The sequence below is a fragment of the Ciconia boyciana genome, chromosome 4 (assembly GCF_034638445.1).
Source record: "Ciconia boyciana chromosome 4, ASM3463844v1, whole genome shotgun sequence".
NCBI lineage: Eukaryota > Metazoa > Chordata > Aves > Ciconiiformes > Ciconiidae > Ciconia > Ciconia boyciana.
This window is the reverse complement of record NC_132937.1, coordinates 52698297-52720296: the sequence shown is the minus strand read 5'-3', so window position 1 is coordinate 52720296 and position 22000 is coordinate 52698297. Positions and strand designations below refer to the sequence as shown.

Genomic DNA, 22000 nt, shown 5'->3' with positions numbered 1-22000 from the left:
GTAATATAACTGGCTTCTTTCGTTTGCCAAAACTGATATCAGAATATTTTAAATTCTTAAAATTCTGACAGCAGTACTGACATCGGGCACAAAATCTCAGGGCTGTAAGCACAAAAACACTTTCTGGAGAAATTTTATAATGAATTGAATTCTGTCAGTTCCTCATATGTGTCAGGTCACATTGGAAAATACAGTGTCACTGCTTCCACTCCCCACAACACTGTGCTTGCAGCAACAAACTCTTTGGCAGTGCAGACACCATGGATTCATGTGCTTGCCATGTGACTAATATGATGCCACACGTTGCCCCACAGCACCCACAAAGTAATTGCTTATGACTATACTACCGCACAGTACAGCACTTAAAAGCTCTCAGTTCAAAGCCTACTTATTACTGCAACTCTGAATGAAAGTGCAAGTAGAGTAATAAACTAATGTATCTGAAGAAGCAGCAAAATGGATGTATCTGAAGAAGCAGCAAAATGGAAAGCAGCAGAATCCAGTACTGTTAAAGTAACCGGCAAGTGTTCATTTAATAGGAAACCTTAAAGCACAGTCCAGTTCATGATGTTTATATTACTAGATGTTGCTGAACAAGAAATAGGCAGGAAAAAAAAAAACAAGAACATTTTAGCTGATATCTTCTCTGCTTACACACAGATCGTGTACATTTAGTTACTACCAACAAAGTACTTCCACTAAACCCACCTTCTAAGCACATTAAGCTTTCCTAAGGAAAATCATAAAAAGGCACAAAGGCAGAGACATGTAAAGGGAAACAATAGTTTCTTAAATTTCATGGAGAAAATGGCAGTGCCAGTCCAGTACTGAGTTCAGTGCTCAGTGAAATAATTCTCCATCTTATTTCATGCTAGAGGTTGACTGCTGGCTTCTCTGTTCCTCTTCTGGCAACCTATAGTCAATCCTTATAGTCAAGACCACATATGCCCGTATCAATGACGTCTTCTTAGCTGAACTCTTAATAATAATAATAGAGCTCTACCAATAATATTAGCTCTACCAATTATAGATATGATCCTTAACGTGGGGATGCAGCAAGTTATGGAGGACAGAATTGTGACTGTGTTACTTGCACTTCAGAGAAAGTACATTTTAAAAAACAAGGAAATGCACAGAAGTTAAACCGTTATGGTTGCAAAGGAAGACTATTACAAAATGTTAATGGTTTGATAACAGAAATAAAAGACAATTTAGAAATGTAAGGGAAATTTCAGAAGCATTTGGTAAAGAAAAAAAAAAACAGGAGAAATTAAACAAAACAAAACAAAACAAATCAGAAAAGAGATATGGGAATAGGGAACAATAGGAAAAAAAGAAGGTTTAGGTAGAAAACCAATAATCTGTATTTCAGCCATACTGAATTTTAAAGAGTTGCAAGAATGAAAAATGCACAGGGCCTTTCTCTGCACAGAGGAAGAATCATCAGAGATGAGTACGACAGACAGATAGCTGGACACTAATAAAGAGTACAGAGACATTCTGCTATTGACTCCTCTTCACCCCACATAATAATTCTCATCTCTGTAAGCAGTGTTTCCAGCGTTCATTTCACCTCTGTCCATCATAATCATATCCCTTCCTGTTCCTCTCTGTTGGCATTAGCATGAGCACACATAGCAATCTCAGAATCTAAACACTATTGACTAGAAGGAAAGTGGTTGGACTAGAAGCAGACTGGAGGATGGAGATGTCAATTCAGAGTCTTAGATAAAAGATGAGGAGTCAGAATCACTGATGTTGCTTTACAGCATCAATTTTGTTTTTACAATTATCAGCCAAACCCAAAGCAACAGAAGAGGAAAAAAGTGGTGTGAATAGAAAGAAAGGCAACATAGTTAGAAAATTTCAGTACAGAAAGGTCAATTAGGAAAGCAATACCTTCTGAACATGCAAAAGATCAATACTGATGAATGGCCCAAACTTGGATGCAGTGGACAGTTGGGAGGGCAAGAACCTTAGGCAACTAGCATACAAGATATCAAGAGACAGCCACAACATAGTGAGACAAAACCCAATCTTATAAGGCAAGACTCCACACATGGCATATGGTGAAAGACTTTTCAAAAATATGTCTCAGCACTGACCAACAGATTACTGTTCTAGGAACACAAGCATACGTCACATGAAGACCTGCAAATAATACAGTCCAGGTGCTGTGTTTGTCTCCTACATGAAAAGTTTTGCCTGCAATGTTACCAGAACTAGATATGTGATTAAACACAGTGGATTGAAACCAACAAAGTGTGTACAATTCTGAAACCAAATAGATGCTCAAGAAAAGTCATTACTCCCTTTCATTTAAAACAGTGAAGCAAAAAAATCTGTCCTACTTTTTTAATACAGAAAGAAATTTAGTGCAAAACTTCTTCTTCAAAATCAGAACAGAACAGTATTGGCTGAAACTTCAAAATGTAAGTCACTCTGCAAAGCTGTGATGCCTGAAGTTACTAAAAGACATGCTTGATGCAACTATTGCAAATATTAGGGACAAGCTTTGCAGAAAACCCAAATACTACAGAATATACCATAAACACTTGCACTTTTTTCATGGAAACTTAAGAATCTATCATTCTGATTTTTTTGCCTTTACATTAAAATTTTAAAACACTTTCTACTGATGCTTATGCTTAGGTTCAAATTAAACTGCATCTAAAGGAAGAACTGTTCTTCTCCCCAGAGGGTTATATGGAAGGGCCAACAGATCCCACTACAATGCAAAAAGTATCATCTTTACATTGATACTGTAAGCAGACACAAATTACTTAAAAAGCACTGCATTTAATCACAGGCATCGGAGAGCTGGGGGGACAAGTTTTTTGTTTTCTCTGTAACATATCAAGGTACTGCATAGCCACTCATACACAGGACTAGCATAATCTCTGCTAAAAGCTCTCTCAATCCAAATGAAAGCAAACGTCCCTGCAGCAAGTCTGGCATACTTCCCAATCCTTAGTACACAAGTGGTTATCTTGATTTAACCAACAAAAACAATCATAACAGGCAAAGGAGCAACCCAATTACACTGGGCACAGGCTCAGCAGGACACATGTAAACCTAGTAGAAAACATAAAGCCTGGTTGGAGGAGAAAATAAGCAATTTCAGTGAAGCACTTTCATTTAGTTTCTTAGAAAGGTTGTGCAGTCACAAATAAAACAAAGCTTTCATTCAACAATTATCATCTCAAGATCTTAAAACCAAAATTCAGCACTGATTAATATATTTTCTATTTGCACTAATTTCCCATTGTGCTGATCCAATTTAGAAGCAGGATAAGAAATTAATGTAATTCTGTTGGAAATGACCAAAGTCATAGCCACAACCTTTGAATATACATTTGCCGATGTGCTTAGGTCGTTTGCATTAGTGACGGCTCTCTTCTCACAAATCTTCTGCTTCAAAAAGATAAACAATCCTCATTTTCTTTATGGTCCTTTTCATTCCAAGAATAAAAGAAGAAAAAGGAGGAAGGAGAGCAGAACAACAACAACAACAACAAAAAAACCTCCAGAGCTTTCTCCTTTATCCTATGTGGAAAAGTAAAGAAAGATGGAGAAGAAATACATCAAGAGTGCTCAAGTTGCACAGCTCACACAGTCTCATTCTAGACATACGTGGCTACATATTTATGACAGTTTACGTGTCTGGCCTCCTTCCTGTGTGACACAAATACATCTGCATTCAGTAATCCCCCTAGAGAGAGATCTCAGATCTGAAGAATCACCTTATTAGCCTTAAACAAGTCCAAGTATCTTTGTGGGCAACAACATTTTAGACAAGAAATCATTTCTGAAATTGGATTTTAACCTTGTAACTTTAGTGAGAGGTATTATTCATAACCACAATTATCTAAAAAAAAAAAAATCACATCTCCTAATAACCATTTTGTTTACATGCACAGTTAATAACGTTCTGTTTTAACATGGTGCTCTAACTTTAGATGGTTAAATTCTTCAGGTCCGAAATTCAATGGTTTACTATACTGCCAAAAACAAAGAAATCACAATGTATACTTTTCCAGTGACAGGAACAATGAACAGGTCCTTGTAGAAGACACAGTAGTAAAATTAATCCTTGTGTTAACTTTTACTATCCCCTTTCTCTTCTGGAAAAGTCTCAGGTTTCTGTTGACACTAGTTTTATTGCTCTATTATGTTTATAATTAAATATTATTGTATTCCCCTACAGAAACTGTGCAGCATGAAGGGAGATGGCTAGGAAACCACATCCAAATGACAAAAATTACTTGAAAAGCAGACTTACCAGTTGTAAGCTCTCACTTTCATGAAGACGAGCTGTTTGGGGCTTGGACTTGAGGGCTGCAGTGTGAAGCTGAGGAGATGCTGTTTCTCTCACTAACATGTCAATTCTGGAACTTGCAAGTTGGTAGACATCCATAAAACTTTTAATCATGGCCTTTAAAAAGTAAAATAAATCATCGGTGCCAGGCAGGCTATATTGAAATGCCAAATAGCATACATCCAAATTAATTGCAGAAGACCTAACTTTTATTAATCAGAGAATTTTTAAAAAGTTGGAAACCACGCAAAATTTCAGTCTCAGGACTTAAACATTAAAAAGGTCTAACGTGGGATTTTGTATTCCTTCTAAAATCTTAAATATTAATAGCATTGAAGAAAAGCAAATGACTATGCACCCTAATTAGAAGGTGTTTTGATAAGCTGTTTTCAAACATGCAGTACTGCATTGAGCAGCTGATACCATTTCTCATTGTATTTAAATACAAAACTCGGTACAAGTTCAATTTCTGTTTACAAGGAATCACTACACAGTTTCAGGTAGATGTTCATACTTTCAAAATGAGTCGCGTTACTAATCCTCCCACACCATGTTAAAAAAAAAAAAATCGCAGAAACAAAAGAAACACATTAAAACCTACAGACCTCTGAAAGTAAATAATCTGATTACAATATAGCTGGGAAAATATAATTGTTTTCATGTATATAGTGGAAGAATGTCCCAACCATGTAATATTGATCAGACTGATAATAACGTTAGCAGCACAAGAGAGTACAAATGATTTGGCAGTACTGGTAACTTTATATTTACCCTAAATAGCGTAACACTGTTGAGATTATTGGTCTTCTTTACAACTGGTTAATCACATTTTATAAGCTACAGTTTTCCCTTCTGAAATGACCCGTAGCAAGTTTCTACTGTAAGAACATATTACAGATAATATGAAATTGGCCTTTTGAATGTAAGTCTGTGGTACAGGCAAAAATAAACTTAGTACCACAAACAGGCATTCACAAAGATTTTTACTGTTTTCCTCTCTTTGTTCTCAAAGACTACTACTTTTCAGAATAAAAGTTAACATAGCTGAAATCAATGAAGTTATTTCATTGTCAAATGTAGAAAACAGCAGTGGCAAATTTACACCATCATCTCTTTTCTCATCAGAAAGAATATCCAAAATTTTTTACATACTATGGTGCTAGTCCCAAAAAGTGTATAATAGCTCTATAAGTCTGCTGCTGTCAGCTCCAATCCTGCTTTTAAAATTTTTAATCCACATTCAACATGACTAAAATGCGGCAGCTCTTCACAAACCAAGCAAGAATGTGGATATATCTCACACCCCATATAAAACTGCCCAAGAGTCTTCAGATGGCAACTGCCCACATGTTAAAAATTAGACATATGTTGAAATACGTCTATGGACTGGGCCTGTGACTCATAAACAAGGATTATACCAATGCGTCATAACAAGCTGTGTCTCAAATCTCACAGAAAAAAATCTTATGTGTTCCTTCGATTACTTCCCACATGATATTTAAAGGTATCACTGAACTAGAATGTATAGAGACGATTCCTTACCTTCTTCCTTTTACCTCTGCTACCACAAAGCTAGTGAAGCCACTAACCTATACAGCTTCATCCTACATCTCCAAAACCACTCTAAGTCCATGCAGTTACTGAAACAGCAGTTATCAATTCCTTGCTGCTCAACTCAGCTATTTCATTTGTACTCTTGTTTAATGAGTTTGAAAATTTTCAGTCTGGGAAAAATGTATTAATTCACGAGCTTTTATTTTCAGACATGGCAAATATTTTTTCTAACCCATCTAGACTTTTTTTTAGTCCAGAAGGAAGCAATTTCTCAGCTATTAATAATTCATTACCGATGTGGAAGGTATCATTTATGCACCTGTAGGTATACACTTCTTCCAGTGTATCCCAACTCCCTAGCAAAGTCAGGGTCAGTTTAGATTTCTCTCACTCAGGACCAGGTTAGGGAAAACAGTATTTTTGAGTCTTCCAGTGGGTGACGCAGAATCTTTGATAATGAGTGTGAAGAACATTTATTCTAAATGTCATCTAGAGGAAGGCAAATACTTTGGGTTTTTAGACATGCCATTGGAAGGCATTCATTTACATATGATTTTACATAACTCATGTCAGTCACAGATTGAGTCACGGATCTGTTTTCCACAATACAAAGGTTCCACTTATTAGAAAGCTTGATACATGGGGAATAGGCATAGAACCTGGTCATTTGCATGTTATAAGATCTGTCACATAATGACTAAACACATCTCTAAAGGAGTTCAGCACTTTAATTCAGATCTCTATCTGCACGTTACAGATACAAATATATCTGCAGCTCTGGAAACTGGTCCATGATCAACAAAGTCTGTTGACAGAATTTCAGGGAAGGCACATCTAGTTCTGCACAATTTTTTTCCTCTCCTGCTAAGGAGTGTTTTCTTTTGTTTTTAAGTCCACATAGCAATAAGATGTATATACATAGTTTTTAAGCATACATAGCAATAAGATATTTCAGCAACCCTCCTGATTAATTTTTATAGCATAAAATTTGGCATTCATACACATCTGCAGGATCTACATTTAAGGGAGCACTTCTGGTTTTTAATGTGTTGGTAATAGTGTGACATGCAAACTGGGAACAGAACATGAAACAATAAAGATTTGTCTTCCATTACAAATAAAAATGTTTTAAAAATACACACTAGAAAATGACTTCTATTCAAGAAGGCCGAGGTAGTGATCCCCGAACATTACAAGAACCAATATTATTGCAACTCAGACCACTTCAAAAGTTAAAACCTTTTCAGATAGATGAGTATTACAGGAAAGTTAGTGGGGAGAACACTTAACCAAGGAGGCCACAGCAACAGTGGGGCTAAAGAATACTAATTTTAAACATTACTGGCTCTAGGTGTCCCTGCTTGAGCAGGGGGCTTGGACTAGATGACCTCCAGACGTCCCTTCCAACCTCAACCAGTCTGTAATTCGGTGATTACAAAGTCTTCCTAAGGATGGAACACCGTGCAAGTTAATAATGGTTGAAATTTACATAGAACTGTCAATTTTAAGAGCAGAAACTGTAATGAATTACTCTGCATTAATCAAAGAAAAAGAGGAATTAATCAGACAGCTGAATGGCTTTTATCAGTGACCTCTTTCTTTTCACTCCACACGACGCCTTATTTTATAAAGGATTTCACTATTATTTAAAGTTCTACACCATGTGCTACTGATATGGCAGAAGCAAATATAATGGTAGGAGTGATTTCAATGTCAAAAGTGTCTTCAGTGTGAGAGGAGACCCATGTTCCAACACTAAGTGAAGACACAGGCAGCTTCACGAAAACAGATGCATGACTTTGCTGGATAACTGCCTGCAACTCACAGGATGAAAATACATTCATAAGGTTGGCACGGAGAAAGGATGCTGTTATGCTGAAGATGCTGGTCTAGGCACAAAATCTGCAAGAGTGCCCAAGTCCCATTTTCAAATATAACTTTCAATGGACAAGTTATTTTAAGCATAAGTAGTTCTAAGGATCTTTTTTAATGGGTATTTATAAATTTAAAACAGTACCCCCATCTAGAAAATCCCTATGATCACTTTAACTAGCTTTGAATTCAAAGCAAATCAGAAAATTTTGAAAAATTCAGGTAAGTGCTATTCACATGATAAAGGAACAAAGTATTTTAAATTTCAGATCCTTATTTATTTAGAAAATGGGACTCTGAAGATTCTGAGCATTGCACACCTGGCCGTTTTGCCTGCCTCCCCAGCTTGTAAAAACAAGGCCAGAAGACAAGAGCACTGCAAAATCAGGTACGTGCATAGCCATCTACCAATACTCCAATGCCCTGAATATACACAGATATACATATAAATAGATAGAACATATATAAAATTTAACAAAAATTAAACATGCTTTGTTTTAAGTGAAATTAACAGATGAGGTTTATTTCAAAGCAGCCATAAAGAAGAAGGTCCTTCTGACCTGTTCAAAGACGTCTCATCTGTAATATGAGGCTATGCATAAAAATTTCTGGCTTAAGCTACAGGTTGGTGAAGCTGAGAAACCTTAGTTGAGAGTATAAATGAGACAAACCAATTTGATGCTGTTTATAAACTACAAACCAGTGAACTGCAGAACAAAATAGCAAAATTTAAGCTGTGCTTTCTATCTCCAGATTAATGTTTAAAAGGGACTGAGAACACTTAACATCAGAGACAGTCCTCCAGAGGACATGTAAAGACAATTTTTTCTGATATTCCCTCGATGTACTTTTGAATGCCCAATCATTTCCTTGTTCTGTACACCACTTCTAGAACCAGTAATGTTAAGGTGCGCACTGCTATAGATGCTTTAAAACAGCTTTTGCATGTGTTACTGGCTATAAATTTACAAGACTGGAAGACTCCAATCTTCAGGAGTACTTTAATACTGACAAATTACACAACAATCTTTAAGGAATATGAAACATGAAAAGAAAATAAACCTTTTTAAAAAATTAATTTATGAAATTCAAAGGTTACTCAAACTTCAGCTGTTCTCAATTCAGTTATAATAGAAACATATAACAAGAAATATACAGATCAGCATATGCAAATTAGCAGAACTCTCATCAAAGTTTTAATGTATTTATTATACATTATAAAAACATTTTCAATTCCACATTAAAACACTGTACATGTGTCTCCCTTGCCCTCAGTGCTTGGCTAATGAGAACAAACACAGTTCAAAACAATTTTTATTTGGATTATCAATTATAAATAATTGCGAATAGAAGTTTCCATTTAAAGTTTTAGACTACTCTGAAGTTACAAATAAAATGCCAAGTGATTAAGAATCAGTTTCTTTATTTATATATGCATGTTATACCATTAACTCAGGATCTTATTGGGCCTGCTGTTATAGGACTGTATCTCCTGTTTAGAAGGAACAAAACTAAAGGAAGGAGACGTTATGTGAAATGATGCTTATTGAAAGGTATCAAACAGACTAACAGCCTGATAATATAACCATCGAGTTTGTATCAGATGCAGCAACCAGAATAACAAGACCATCTACTTTACACAGTGTGCTTTAAAAAAAAAATTTAAAAAGTCAAAATTAACATTTGACTGTTAGGTTCTCCCTTCAGGAAATTCTTTAACTAAAAAGAATGTTAGCGGGTAGTAAATTTACCTAAGGGGAACATATACAGAAAGATGAAAAAGAACAAGAGAAGGAATAACGAGTGGACTTCAGAAGAATGAAAGATTAACTCTAGTATAACAAGTGATGAGACTCTGAAAAGACTGCGAATTTCATTTATGGTACAGAATTTGGCTGAAGTGCAGTTCAGGCAAAAGCAATTGGTGTGAAAACAAAACTCCATGGAATGGAGTTCTGCATGCTTAATGGATAACCTACAGAATGCCTATCATTACTTCCTTGCTTCAAACTGACATAAATAAGATTAGTTAAAATGAGTCCAGAAAACAAAACATATGTCAATTACTTTTTGTTTTCAGAAGCAAGATTTCAGGGTACTTATTATAGATTTAAGAGAGCTATATTTGGGGAAGAAAGGATTAAAATTCATTTCCCCCATACATTTTAGCATTTGAAAATCCACTCTGGCTGCCTTGACCCGTAGTCCAAAATGTCTAGTGGCAACATCAGTAGAGGATGTAAATACAGCAGCTTCTCGGGCATCAGAAAAAAACCTCAAGGGAAACAGCATTCAGCAAAATTGCACTTTTGCAGCTGTTTGGCACTTCTTTAATGATCTATTCTCCTTGTATCTCATTTCGACACTAAACTTTTTGTTGGGTTCCATTCAAGCGTGGCATGCACAATTTAAATGTGCCAAAAAGCAGGTCAGTTCTGTTACAACTTTTTTTTTTCCCCCAACAAAAGCTGACTCAGTGCCACACACGGGGCCTAACTCTATCCCCTTCGCTTCAATAACAATTACTTTACCCTGTAGGTCTCAGAGGATAGCCCAAAGGAATGAAGCTCTAAATAAAAGGCTAGATTCTCTGCAAGAGGTAATGACATGACTTCCTACAAGAAAATTGAAAAGGGAGCATTGAAATTGACAGAGACTGAAGGGAAACTGCTTCTACTGGAAACCACAGCAGATGGGCATAACAACAATTGCCATGAAAATTATTACAAAGTGTAAGAGTTTCAAAAATAGCATTGATCTTCTAGAAACTGATAGATTAAGACCCATGTGTTTGTTGGTATGATCAGGTAGAAAGCATCCTGAGAATTTTACAGCAAAGGAGCTACCTGCAGCCTTGACTATTCAGAATTATCTCTGGACCATGAAAGCAAATTACCACTTCACAAAATTAAGGAAATGCAGATTTTTACATGTCAATGTTTATAGGCAAAGACCATTCTCACTGTCTGTTGCACAAAGTCAAGCACAGCTGCATGCAAAATGGAAAGGAAAAACAATTGCTGCCCTGAAGAACTTGTAGTTTAAGCTACAGCTATGGGGAAAATGCTACCAATACATTGTACCCTTCCCACCTTCTTACACTGTCTTAAAACAAAAAGAACATTTCCGTCTGTCAGGGAGGAAGAGAATTTTCAAGTACATGGCTTAGGCAAGAAAGAAATGGAAACTGAAAGAAGTTTCAGGCTGGCACCCCTCCTTCAACTTTCTCTTGCAGTGTATATTCTAGGCAGGCATGAGAGAAAGAGGGACAGGTAATCATAGAAAATAATATAAAGTCCATGTTAAAGTGCCTCAACTGTGAGCATGAAAATCTGCTTAGAGTGAGCACAATGTACTACCAATGATGAGAGGAACTGAACAGCAGCAGTCACAACAGAAAAGTCAGGATGCAGTTTTATTTAAAAAATGGCAGTGTCCCATCACACATTCAGCCTTGAGAAGAAACAAGAGAGTAAAACTTCTCATCAAAATCCAGGTGAAATGTCAAGTGAAAGTACAAGTTGCCTGTATATGGATGGTGTTGCTTTTGGTCTATTGGAGTGTTATCTTGGAACTAGAAAAGATGTACAGAAACTGAAGTACAGAATTCTGTTTCTACAACAAAATTCATAGAAGTAAAATCAATTTTAAAAAGCATATTCTTTCTTATTTTTAAGGGATTCCTACATATGGATAGGATATCCTATACAAGCAAAGCAATTTTTATAAACAAATATTACCTAAACACTAAGTCTTAACTGTCTGAAATCCAATGGATTAATTATAGGTGTATGTGTATGACAACAATTTAAAGACGGAAGAGAAGTAGACATTAATCTATCAAGTTACTAAGCAGGAAAATCTGAAGCAACTTCACATGGAAGGTAAATGCGAGATCTGAAGAACTCTTCTGTTCTTCTGAAATGCTGTTCACAAACTATCTAACATCAGTAACTAACTCGACTATTTGCCAACATAGTAGAAACAACGAGTTTACTGAAAATTAAAATACATTTTTTTAATTGGTTTTAAAGAGTGCTCTATTAACTAAGACCAATTTCAGTTACTTTTGGTAAAGAAATATGCTTTACAGACAAATAGATGCTACTGAGACTTTTATGAACCTTTTAGAAACTCATTAAAAAATACCAATTTAGTTTTAACCACTGTAGAAAAAGTCTGTCACTGAGTCCAACAGAAGAAAATTATCACCTCACAAAATCTGGGTTCAGTATAGACATTTTCTTAAATATTTTGACTAGAGCTATGAAGAGATATAGATTATTCTTTTCCGGCCACAAGAAGCAGCTTTTCCATTTTAGATTAAAACATTTTCAAACTGAATTAGATAAAATTTTATATATGCTTAGAAGGGGGAAATGTGTCCACTTTGTATTTTCCATGCAAAAAGATGAAGACAATCTGTGCTGTAGTTGCCATTTATTAGGAGAGACAAAGGTCCTTTCTGGCAGGTTTAGTCGATATGACAGCTGCAATTATGTGGCTCATACATAAACAATCATTACAGAGTCCTAATCTTCATATCAGATTTTGGGTGAATGCTCAAGTCTAATGGAGCCCAGAGGCTAGAAAACTGCACAAAGTTTTGTGATATAGTTTACTTCATTTCCTTTGCTTTTCTTATGAAGTGTTCATGGTAGCACCGCATTTTAATTCAACATAAATATTTCATCCTACATAAAGCAACATTTTGTAGTTTTGTAAGGAAACTCTAAAGTATACCTGTTCGGTTGGACAGCAAACTAATTTTTTCATTTTGGCTTCTCACCAAAACATCAGTTATGTGTACAAATTCATGATGCCAGCACAGGAAAAAGCACCAGTCAGTTCTATAGAGAAAGCAATGATCTAGAAAAGCTGAATTGTATTCCTCAACTAAATGGACACACCCTTAATCTAACGTCCACTGTCACATATAGGATGGACAGGTGTTCTCCCTTCATTCTGCCTAAACTCAGATGTTAGTGAGATAATTAGTTTGCTTCATACCTTCTTGAATTTTATCAAAATTTTTATTTTAAAAAAGCAACATACAAATGGCTAGATTTTCAATCAGACTTGCTTTCAAGACCGGAGTTATGCCATGGAAATGCTTTATTAGAAATCTCAGGGATAACAGCTCTTGTTCCAAAATCTGAAGAATCAAAGGAAATTTAAAGAGCACAGTACACCTACTACTGACCTTCACAATGAGCATACACATTAGCGTCCCTCTTTCCAAAGCAAAAGTTGGGAGAATATTGGCAGCATCTGCCTAAAGTGGTACTGACACTGATCTTGACAATTCGCTCTCCTTAAGCTTAGTATGAAATAAATAAAATATTTTCCTCCCAAAGTTTGCTTTTAACCATCATAATCTGAGGAAGAAGAATGAATAAAATTATCCTTGTCATCTCTGAAGATCTAGTTCTACTAACAATGGGTGTACAGCTGAAGAAAAGCCTTGCTGGGAAAAACTGATTCTGTTTATCTATCTTTTTGGCATTTGTCATACAGATGACTCAGAAAGGTAAAAATCCCAATCAACACATGCTAAAAACTGGTGGATGAGTGAGATTCCACTGTACTGAAGTCCAGGTCTCTTCTATGCAAGAGGTCAACAAGCTAAGTGAGAAAGCTGTTCACTTGCAACAGCTTGAAAGACAAAGAGAAGACACTAACTTTTCTGTTGGCAGAGCTCTGGTTGTCCTCATTCAGACCAACAATTCAAAAATATGTTGTTACCCGATGAGCTTTTTTAGGTAATATTCTGGAAGACATTGATTTTCTGCTTTGTATTCAGAAAGTGTACCAAGTGTCTTTTCATTAAATGGAAACCTATGATCGGATTGCAGAATTATTAGGCTGGGAGCCTGGCAAGTAAGGAAAAGGCTGTTATAGTCCATTCCCCTGTCTGGCCAACAGTCAACAATTAGATCCAATTCCTTAGAAGCATAAGAGATAAAGTGACTTTCTGAATTCTGTTTATAAAACTGGATACTTATAGCAACACTGAAATGAGAAAACTAAGGAGGATAGGCACAGGTGAGATGAGTTTGCCTAGAGAGCATAAAGTATTCTTCAACAATAGGATCAGAAGTAAAATACCCCCTATCATAGGGTATCATAACTAGATTGAGAAAGCCCTTTTTAGTCTTTCTTTTTTACCGGATTTGGTAATGACTGCAGGCACCACAATATCATATGCTTGAGTGGTGACCTTAATGGTGGATCAAGAAAGGTGGCTGGTTCTTATCCAAGGATCCCAGGCTATACTAACTTATAAACACCCTAGAGGATAGCATTTTCCCAACTACCTCTGATGTTAATTGGTTACTACTTCCTTATGCATTTTTCAGAACTGGACCACTACGTGCAGTTAGGTAATTTCTGAGCAATTGTGCCTATGGATGTTAGTAACATACCGAAATCACTTCCACAGCTTACCAAATCTAGAAACTATAGATGATTTCTACTTTTTTTCACCTTTTTGTAGTTCAGAAATGAGGAAAGTAACCTGAAAAGAAACAACTACTGATGGAGTGGCAGAGAATGCAAGGTGGTTATGACAGATGATGCCAAAGCATGACTAGTATAAAGGTAAACTGGGAATATTTATTAACATTAACGTATTAACATTAAATGAAGTAGCAGGAACTATTTTCAAAACAAACATAGAAAACAGTTTTTCAGAAAGTGTGTAGTTAAGCTGCAAATGTCCTTTCCACAAGTCATATGAATGCTTAACTTTACATGGGTTCAAAAAGCAATGGGACAATAAATGGCTGTTGAATACAAAAATATGAATTTTGTTTCAGGAGGTCCTTGAACTAAAATGGTGGAGGCTGGGAGAAATTCTGGAGACATTTTAGCGCTGTTTCTTATGCTCTTCTATTTTTACTTTCCCCTGCCCAACCCTTTTTTAAGGAGGGACAACCAGATTTACTGCTATTCTATGTGGCCTCTAGGCATTAAATGTTTACTCAGTCCCATAGTCTATTTCCCAAAGGAGTAAAATTTGCAGCAAGTCTCACATGGAATAAATGCAGAACAAATCAAGCATCTAGGATAGTGACCTTTGCCAATGTACAGACAAACATCACATTTTGACATGTAGGAGACTTGCCGCTCAGAACCCAGTTCTGTGGTCTTTGCAAGCCTTTGTAAAAACTTCAGAATTTAAACTTCAACTTGTAATCTTTAGCTTGCGCAATATTGAAGTAATTTATTAAAAAGTTATTCCTTTGAGAATGGGAAACTGGATGGAGAGAAAGTTTGGCGCTACAGGCAGTAGCAATGGCATGATGCTTTGCTTTCTAATCTATCCCTTTAGTATTTGTAAATTATGATACAATCAGGAAGAGGGGGACCTACAAATGGGTGCTGGTATTGGAAAAGAACACAAAATCTGCCTCTGAACAGAGAGAAGTCAGAACTAAAACACAGTCTTCAGGCATTAAATGGGCACTGCAAGTTTGCCACACAGATGGCATGGGTGACTGTTTCCTCCTGATCTTTACTTTAGAACTGCACTTTTGTCAAAAAAAGATCATGATGTGGAAGCAATCCAAAGGAATCTATAATTCTATCAAGGTTCCAGGAGGATAAACAAATGGTGGTCTTTCCATGGATATTATCTTTTTAAAAGCCATGTAAGACTCAATCCTTTGCAGGTAAACTTGCCAACATGCAGGCTGTGCATTTCTATCATTCAGGTTTACAAAACAGTTCCACATTCACCCTCTTTCCATTACTTTAGCACCCTCCAGCCCTCTCCATTTTCTCCCCACCCCCTAATTTCTTACCACCTTTTTGCTTCTAATGGGAAGAGACCACAATGAGGGAAGAGACCATAACAAAGGGAGAGTTAAAGAAGACTATAATGAAATGGGGTACTACAATGGACAAGTATTCGTTAAAAAAGAGTGCCCTATTTGAAGCATATTTGTCCTGGAATACCTACAGCAATAGACCTTATCAATCCTAAGAATTTATGCTTTTCATAGTCCAATATAAGTGTTGGAACTTGTGACCTTGGGATTCTAGCAGCACATATCACTAGACCATCAATCAATTCAGCAACTGAAAAATCAAACTAGTTCATTATGATTCCTGCAAGATAACAACGTAAAGAAGAAAATTCACAGGTAACAACATATATGAATTTATGAGCCACAATTTGCACACCCCTCACCCCCCTAAAAAACAAAACCCAGAATGAATTAGTGGCAAATTGGTAGAATTTGGTAAAAAAAAGGTTAACTTTTAATCCTTTCAAAGTGTGTCCTCTTCTAATTTCACTGCAGTGGTATATCACTTGGGATGCTATCTCAGTCTATTTCTTCAATGTAGGACAACTGTGGAATTAACGGAACAGCCTGGTTTTTTATGCCAAGTCTTATATTCTGAAAGGTTTACTGTGTTTTTCTTAATCCTTAAGTTGCATATTCATTGCTATATTTTCGTCTAACTGCTGTCACTTATATTGTCATGCAGAAGGGCAAATCAGGGTCAGTTTATGTAAGCGGCATCAATCTGAAAAACTTCATCAGTCTTTATTTCAAGACATTATGCAAAGAAAGCTGACATTAAGAGAGCCTTAACTGACAGCAAATGAAATCAATCAGCAAATCACTAAGCCATAATAAACTCGCTCAAGTTGTAGATAACCCTTCCTCTTCCACGTCTTTAACTACAAGGCCAACCAAATGCCGTATCTGGGCAGAAATGTCTCCCTTGATTCCATTACAAATTTTCTTACTTTGTAAGCTACTGATAAGAATAACAAACAGATAGAGATATGTTTTATAATAATGGAATACTAAGCAGTTAAGTGAAAAAAGACTAAACAAAAGATTCAGCATTTGAAGAAGCTTCTTTTTTTAGTTTAAATGTAATTAAGAATAGAAAATGGTTTGATTCTGTTTCTGCTACTAAGGTATTTGTGTAATAAAGTCTGTTGCCTTATTACCTCCTATTGCTTAGACTCACTTGCTCAGCATTTCTTCTTAGTTTTTGAAATTAAAAGAACCAGTACAAAAAAAGTAAGACTCCAGACAATTCCTAATCTTTCATGGTATTCACTTCATGAATTCATTTTGTAACCCACATGATTATCAACAGTTTAACTGCTATGTTTGTGAATGGGCTTATCTGTGTTACTACAGTACACACTGCAGACAATATCAAACAATACAGTGACATCCAAGCTACGCAGTGGTTATCTGGTAAAATTACTGCTTTTCTGAAGATACTGCGCACAGATAATCCAATGCAGTTCTGAAACATAGGATTTCTGAAGTAAGAAAAATTGCCTAACAAACAAGGTGCTGTGAAAACGATATTTGTGATATTCTGTTATTAAACGGTGCTTTATTTTTGTAGTTACAGTATTTAGGAGTCTGCCCAATTCACTGAGGCAGCTTTGGGTACCTATTGAGATCACCATGTCTCTAGAGTAACTTTTCTCATAAAAGAATAGTGACTAGAAGTCAATAAAGATGCTTCCTGTTGGGTCCTTAATGCTATAAGATGCAGCAACCTGGTAACCAGCTGGAAAAAAACCCCACCCCAGGATAACAAGCAGAAGCAAAACTAAGTAAATAAACTTGGTGAATTAAGACCATATTTTACAGAGTTCTTATAGAGCTTTCTTGCATAACAGCACAGATCATTCATAAGAGATTACCCACATGCAACAGATATAAATGTATGAAAAAGTCTAAGTGGACAAAGGCAGATAGTTACACAATTGCTTGACAGGGTCAAAAAAGAATATTTTCCATTAAGAAAGGTTACTGAAAGGTTAAATGATTATATACTAACTTTGGTATTCAAGATAATCAGCAGCAGATCTTAACTGAAAGTTTTTACAAAACTAGTAAAGCTTATGAAAGAGGCTGGACAAGAGTTGTTAGTTTCATAGGCATAAAGCAACAGCTTTCAGTAATCGATTAATTGGTCATTACAGATACTGACTTTGATATTTACGGTCCTATAGTGCCAAAGACTTAACAGGGTTGGGGTGCAATCAGTGTACCAGCTAACTACAAAGCCTTATGAGAAGGGTTCTTCATATAGTCTCCATTTATTTGAATTAAGAAAGGCGAGGAAAGAAACAAAAAAAGTGAAAGGGTGGCTGAGAAAGTGATGGAAAGAGGCTAATGATAAGGAGGAGGAAAATGAGGAAAGGAGAGAGAGCAATAAAAAGCCCATAGAGGACAGGGAGGAAAAGACTGCTAAGAGAAATGCTGTGAGGAAGAGAGGAAGCTGGGAACACAGTTAACCCACAGAAAGGAGAGAGGGTGTGCAATTCAAATTATAAAAGGCAAATTTCCAACATCACTGGCATTTTGAAGATGCCTCACTTTTTATGTTTTAAATTGTGTTTTGCTAACATACATTAATGTTATGTTTTAAAGGAATTATGGTTAAAATAAACTATGCTAAAATGGCTTCTAAATATTTATCATCATGATGCAACCTATACAGAGACATGACTGCAGATACCAGCTGAACACATTCAAGGAAATTAAATTAAGAGTTCTTCATGTTACATCTCTTCAATCTGGTTATTCAGATTTTACTTAGTTGTTAATTATTGTTTCTTAAGCCCTGCACCAACTTTATTTTTGACAAATTGAAGTTTGCAAAAGGTCAGGGTTGCAAGAGGTGTCATCCCACTCTAATGAGTTCAAAAGACTTGCATATTTATGAGTATTTCAACTCAAGGTACAAGTGCAAAGTATCATTATATCAAGAAAGAATCACTTCTCTCTTTAAACAGTATATTGGAAGGCAGGCTCGTGATCAGTCCAGAAGCAGCACATTTTGACACTAGGTAGGAAATCAGTCCTTTTGGAGAGGAGAAGAAAAGAGGGGAAGGGCAGCCCAGGTGCTGTGGATAGCAGCTGTTGAACTTCTGGAGGATGAAGACCCACTTTTACCCAACAAGAAGCAGCAGCCCAATTCTAGAGGAGGCAGCATTCTGGCCTCTGTAATGAAATGGATAGTTCCTTCTGTGGGTGAAATGGTGGAAGTAAAATGAAAACACTAGAATTGTGTGCATGTTGGGTGCAAGTATATATAAATGCACTATCTTCAAGATTCTCTTAAAAAAGATTTCTCCTTTCTGAAGTACTATGGGAAAAAACACAATTATTTGTTCTTTCAACAGCTATGCCATTAAAAAACCAAAAAGGCTCCAAAAAAGTAGTATAAGATTTAAAATACTAATAATCCAGTTTTCAAGCAGCTACTCCACGATTAATGCATCCCAGTAAGTCCTCATACCAGAACTGATTTATGTTTGAAAGACGTGCCCTATGCAGAGGATAAAATTTGATGACAGAATTATAATGTTACCTTTGAAATCACTTGCTTCCTCAATTTGGTAAGAACTTTTTTATTGACAAGTAAACTCGGGAATGAAAAAGTGTTTATTATTTTGAGAAAAATTATCAGCAGAATTATACATATCTTTTACCTTCTAATCTATCAAACATAAATCTAAAATTAATGAACAAGTGAAAATAAATACAAATTAAGACGCTCTGAACACTTTAAACTACATTTATGTTTGCCCAATTAATTAGAAAAAGTAGACCTACAACACAATCAGATAATGCATGACTAAATCATACATGAATACATAATTTACATAAAATAAATGGTAAGAACTTATTCCTTCATAAATTTATAATGATTATAGGCTAACACTGAAGATGTCAGTACTTGACTATATTACTACCACCACTATAAGCCTTTATGTTATTACTGCGCTTTTCATTTCAAATTACCTCAAAATACCTGAGAAACACAAAGAAGCACATATAAATCCCATGTCGACTTCCTAAGCCTGCATGAACAGATGGACACATGCTGAAGACAGAGTCAGGAAGAGCAAGACAGAGGGAGCACAAGGCGGGCGGGCAGGGGGCGATGAGAGGCAGAGGGAGAGAGGGAGAGCGCCAGAGGCAGAGGGACAGTGGGAACAGAACAACAGAGGGGCAGGCAGAGCAAGCGAGACAGAGCGAGAGTGGGAAAGACAGGTACAGGGAGCAGGAGAGAGGGGCAGAGACTGACAGAGAGACAGAGGCAGAGCAGCAGGCAGCAAGGGACTGAGGGAAAGCACGATCTGTGCATAGCAGAGAGTGCGTACGGGAGAGGGAGAGCAAAAGCAGCAGAGAGTGAGCGCGTGTGCGGCAGTGTGCACACAGCAGTGAGCAAGCGTGTGGCAGAGAGAACATGCCTGCAGTGGAAAGTGTGCACATAGGACACTGGGAGAGACAGCGTGACGCAGAAAACGAGAGCGTGTGACAGAGAGAGACAAAAAGAGAGGGAAACAGAGAGATAGAGACAGACAGACAAGACAAAGTGAAAACTTACCCATCTCAAACCCACCTGGAGGAGAGAAAGCATGCCACAAGTGTATAGTATCTTTCAGAATTAAGGGAGAGGTTAGTAATGAAAAATACAGATTTACCTACTCAAGTCCTTGGTTATAATAAAATAAAATTTTCTTAATATGCAAGGGATTCCCAACAGTCAGGTCAGTCTTACATCTCAGGTGAAGGGCAGCACACAAAGAAATGCTTTCTCCTAAGACCTATAAATATTGACAAATACAGATACATGTATGTGCACCCCTTTTACACCAGAAGCCTGTCTATAGTCTCATCCTCACATCTGCTTTTTCATACACCACATAAATGCATTAAATATTCACATCTTCATTAAAGTCACACACAAAACTTGCCCATTTGTATTCTCTAGTTCATATAAATCCTGTAAAACAGCAGCACAAGTTCATCTTTGAATATTGGTTCTCTTCCAAACCAACATCCAGAAGTCACAACATATCCTTTAGCAACCAGATATTAGAGGGGGATGAGGCCGACCATGCCAAATACTGACCAAAAGCAACGACCACAAATTAATAGGTCCAATTAATAAAATACGCCAATGAAGACTTTGAAGACAGAGGTCAAGGTAGTTCCCATGACACAGAAAATGATTACTCTTTCGCTAATTGCACATCTGCAGGCAGCTACCACGTGTGAACATCAGTGGCTGTCTGATCACACAGCCATATGCATGTCTTTCGGACATACAGCGGATGTGATTCTGACAACCACAGCTAGTTTCTTGTTGCCACTGTTTTTCACTAACAATGCCTGAATAGATCTGTTACTTCTGTGTATTAGAACATCTGGGACATTCTCCATAAAGGCAGTGCTCCTCTACTTTGTTTAAAGAGCTCCTGTACCTCCTGTAAAACCAACCTGCAACAGCAGATATAGAGCATAACCTAGGTACACAGGGCAAAGCCACCGATTTGGAAGCTGTCAGCCTTTCCCTGTTTGGGAAATAAGCACTTATACATCAAGTATACATTGCACATCCTATTGCTATTGCAAAACTAGTCTGAGGTACCTAAATTTGCTTCAAGAGTTTCTTTCATGCCAGTTCTTATCCTCCTGCATCTACATCTCCAAATAGAATAAATTTATTGTGAGAGTATACCAATGCTTAATTATTTATATGTGAACGTTTAAACCTTATCTGGTTTATTTGGTGACTGTATGCATTGTTTTTTATGTCAAATTGCTTGCTATGAGTATTAATTACATATTTGATGTAGAAGTACTTGAGATAATTCAGAATGAATTTTCTGAATTACCACTTTTTCTGTGAGCCAATAACCTCTGTCAGAAAATAGCGTTAAGAGAACATTATCCTCTTCCTAAAGGTGTAGCACAATTCAATTTTGTATTTTATAAAGAGTTGATAATCTTTAATGGTTAATTTAAATAGTCATCTGCCAAGCAAGTCTACTAGAATTAGGAATCCCATATTATTTCAGTTGCTCTTTTTCACCCTGTATCCTGTATTTATTGAAGGCTTTACATACAGTTCTACTTTTTGTCTTCAGTAGGAACATTGAGGCATGGCCACCACAGCACACCTTAAATCCTGTTCTCATGGTTTCAGGTGCTTGAAAATAATACTATTTTTTCCACTTTTAAACTTAACTAAGTAACAAAGAGTACAACTTTGTGACATAAGATCCTTCACAGCAATTAAATGCCAGGTGAGAGTGTTTCAAAGCTATAGGCATCATACCATTTTACTCTTTGAGATATTGCACTTTTTTCATTACTTATCCATCTCAAGTGACATTTTCATACTATTATAGTAATTCTTGTTACAGTTTCCAAGGATTTAACAAGTGCCTACAAATTAACTCATACTTTC

At 36.5% G+C, this 22000-nt stretch overlaps 1 protein-coding gene across 5 annotated transcripts in view; it reads right to left on the bottom strand.

Annotated features, from left to right (window-relative positions):
* The window catches only part of CCDC171 (coiled-coil domain containing 171), a 157202-nt gene that overhangs the window by 17731 nt on the left and 117471 nt on the right, over positions 1-22000 (bottom strand). For 4 of the 5 annotated variants that reach the window (XM_072860212.1, XM_072860214.1, XM_072860213.1 and 1 more), the window contains one exon: positions 4283-4435. The exons of the other annotated variant lie outside the window; for it this stretch is intronic. In XM_072860212.1, the coding sequence (XP_072716313.1) occupies positions 4283-4435 (153 nt within the window). The remainder of the gene's footprint in view (positions 1-4282; positions 4436-22000) is intronic. 5 annotated transcript variants of the gene reach the window in all.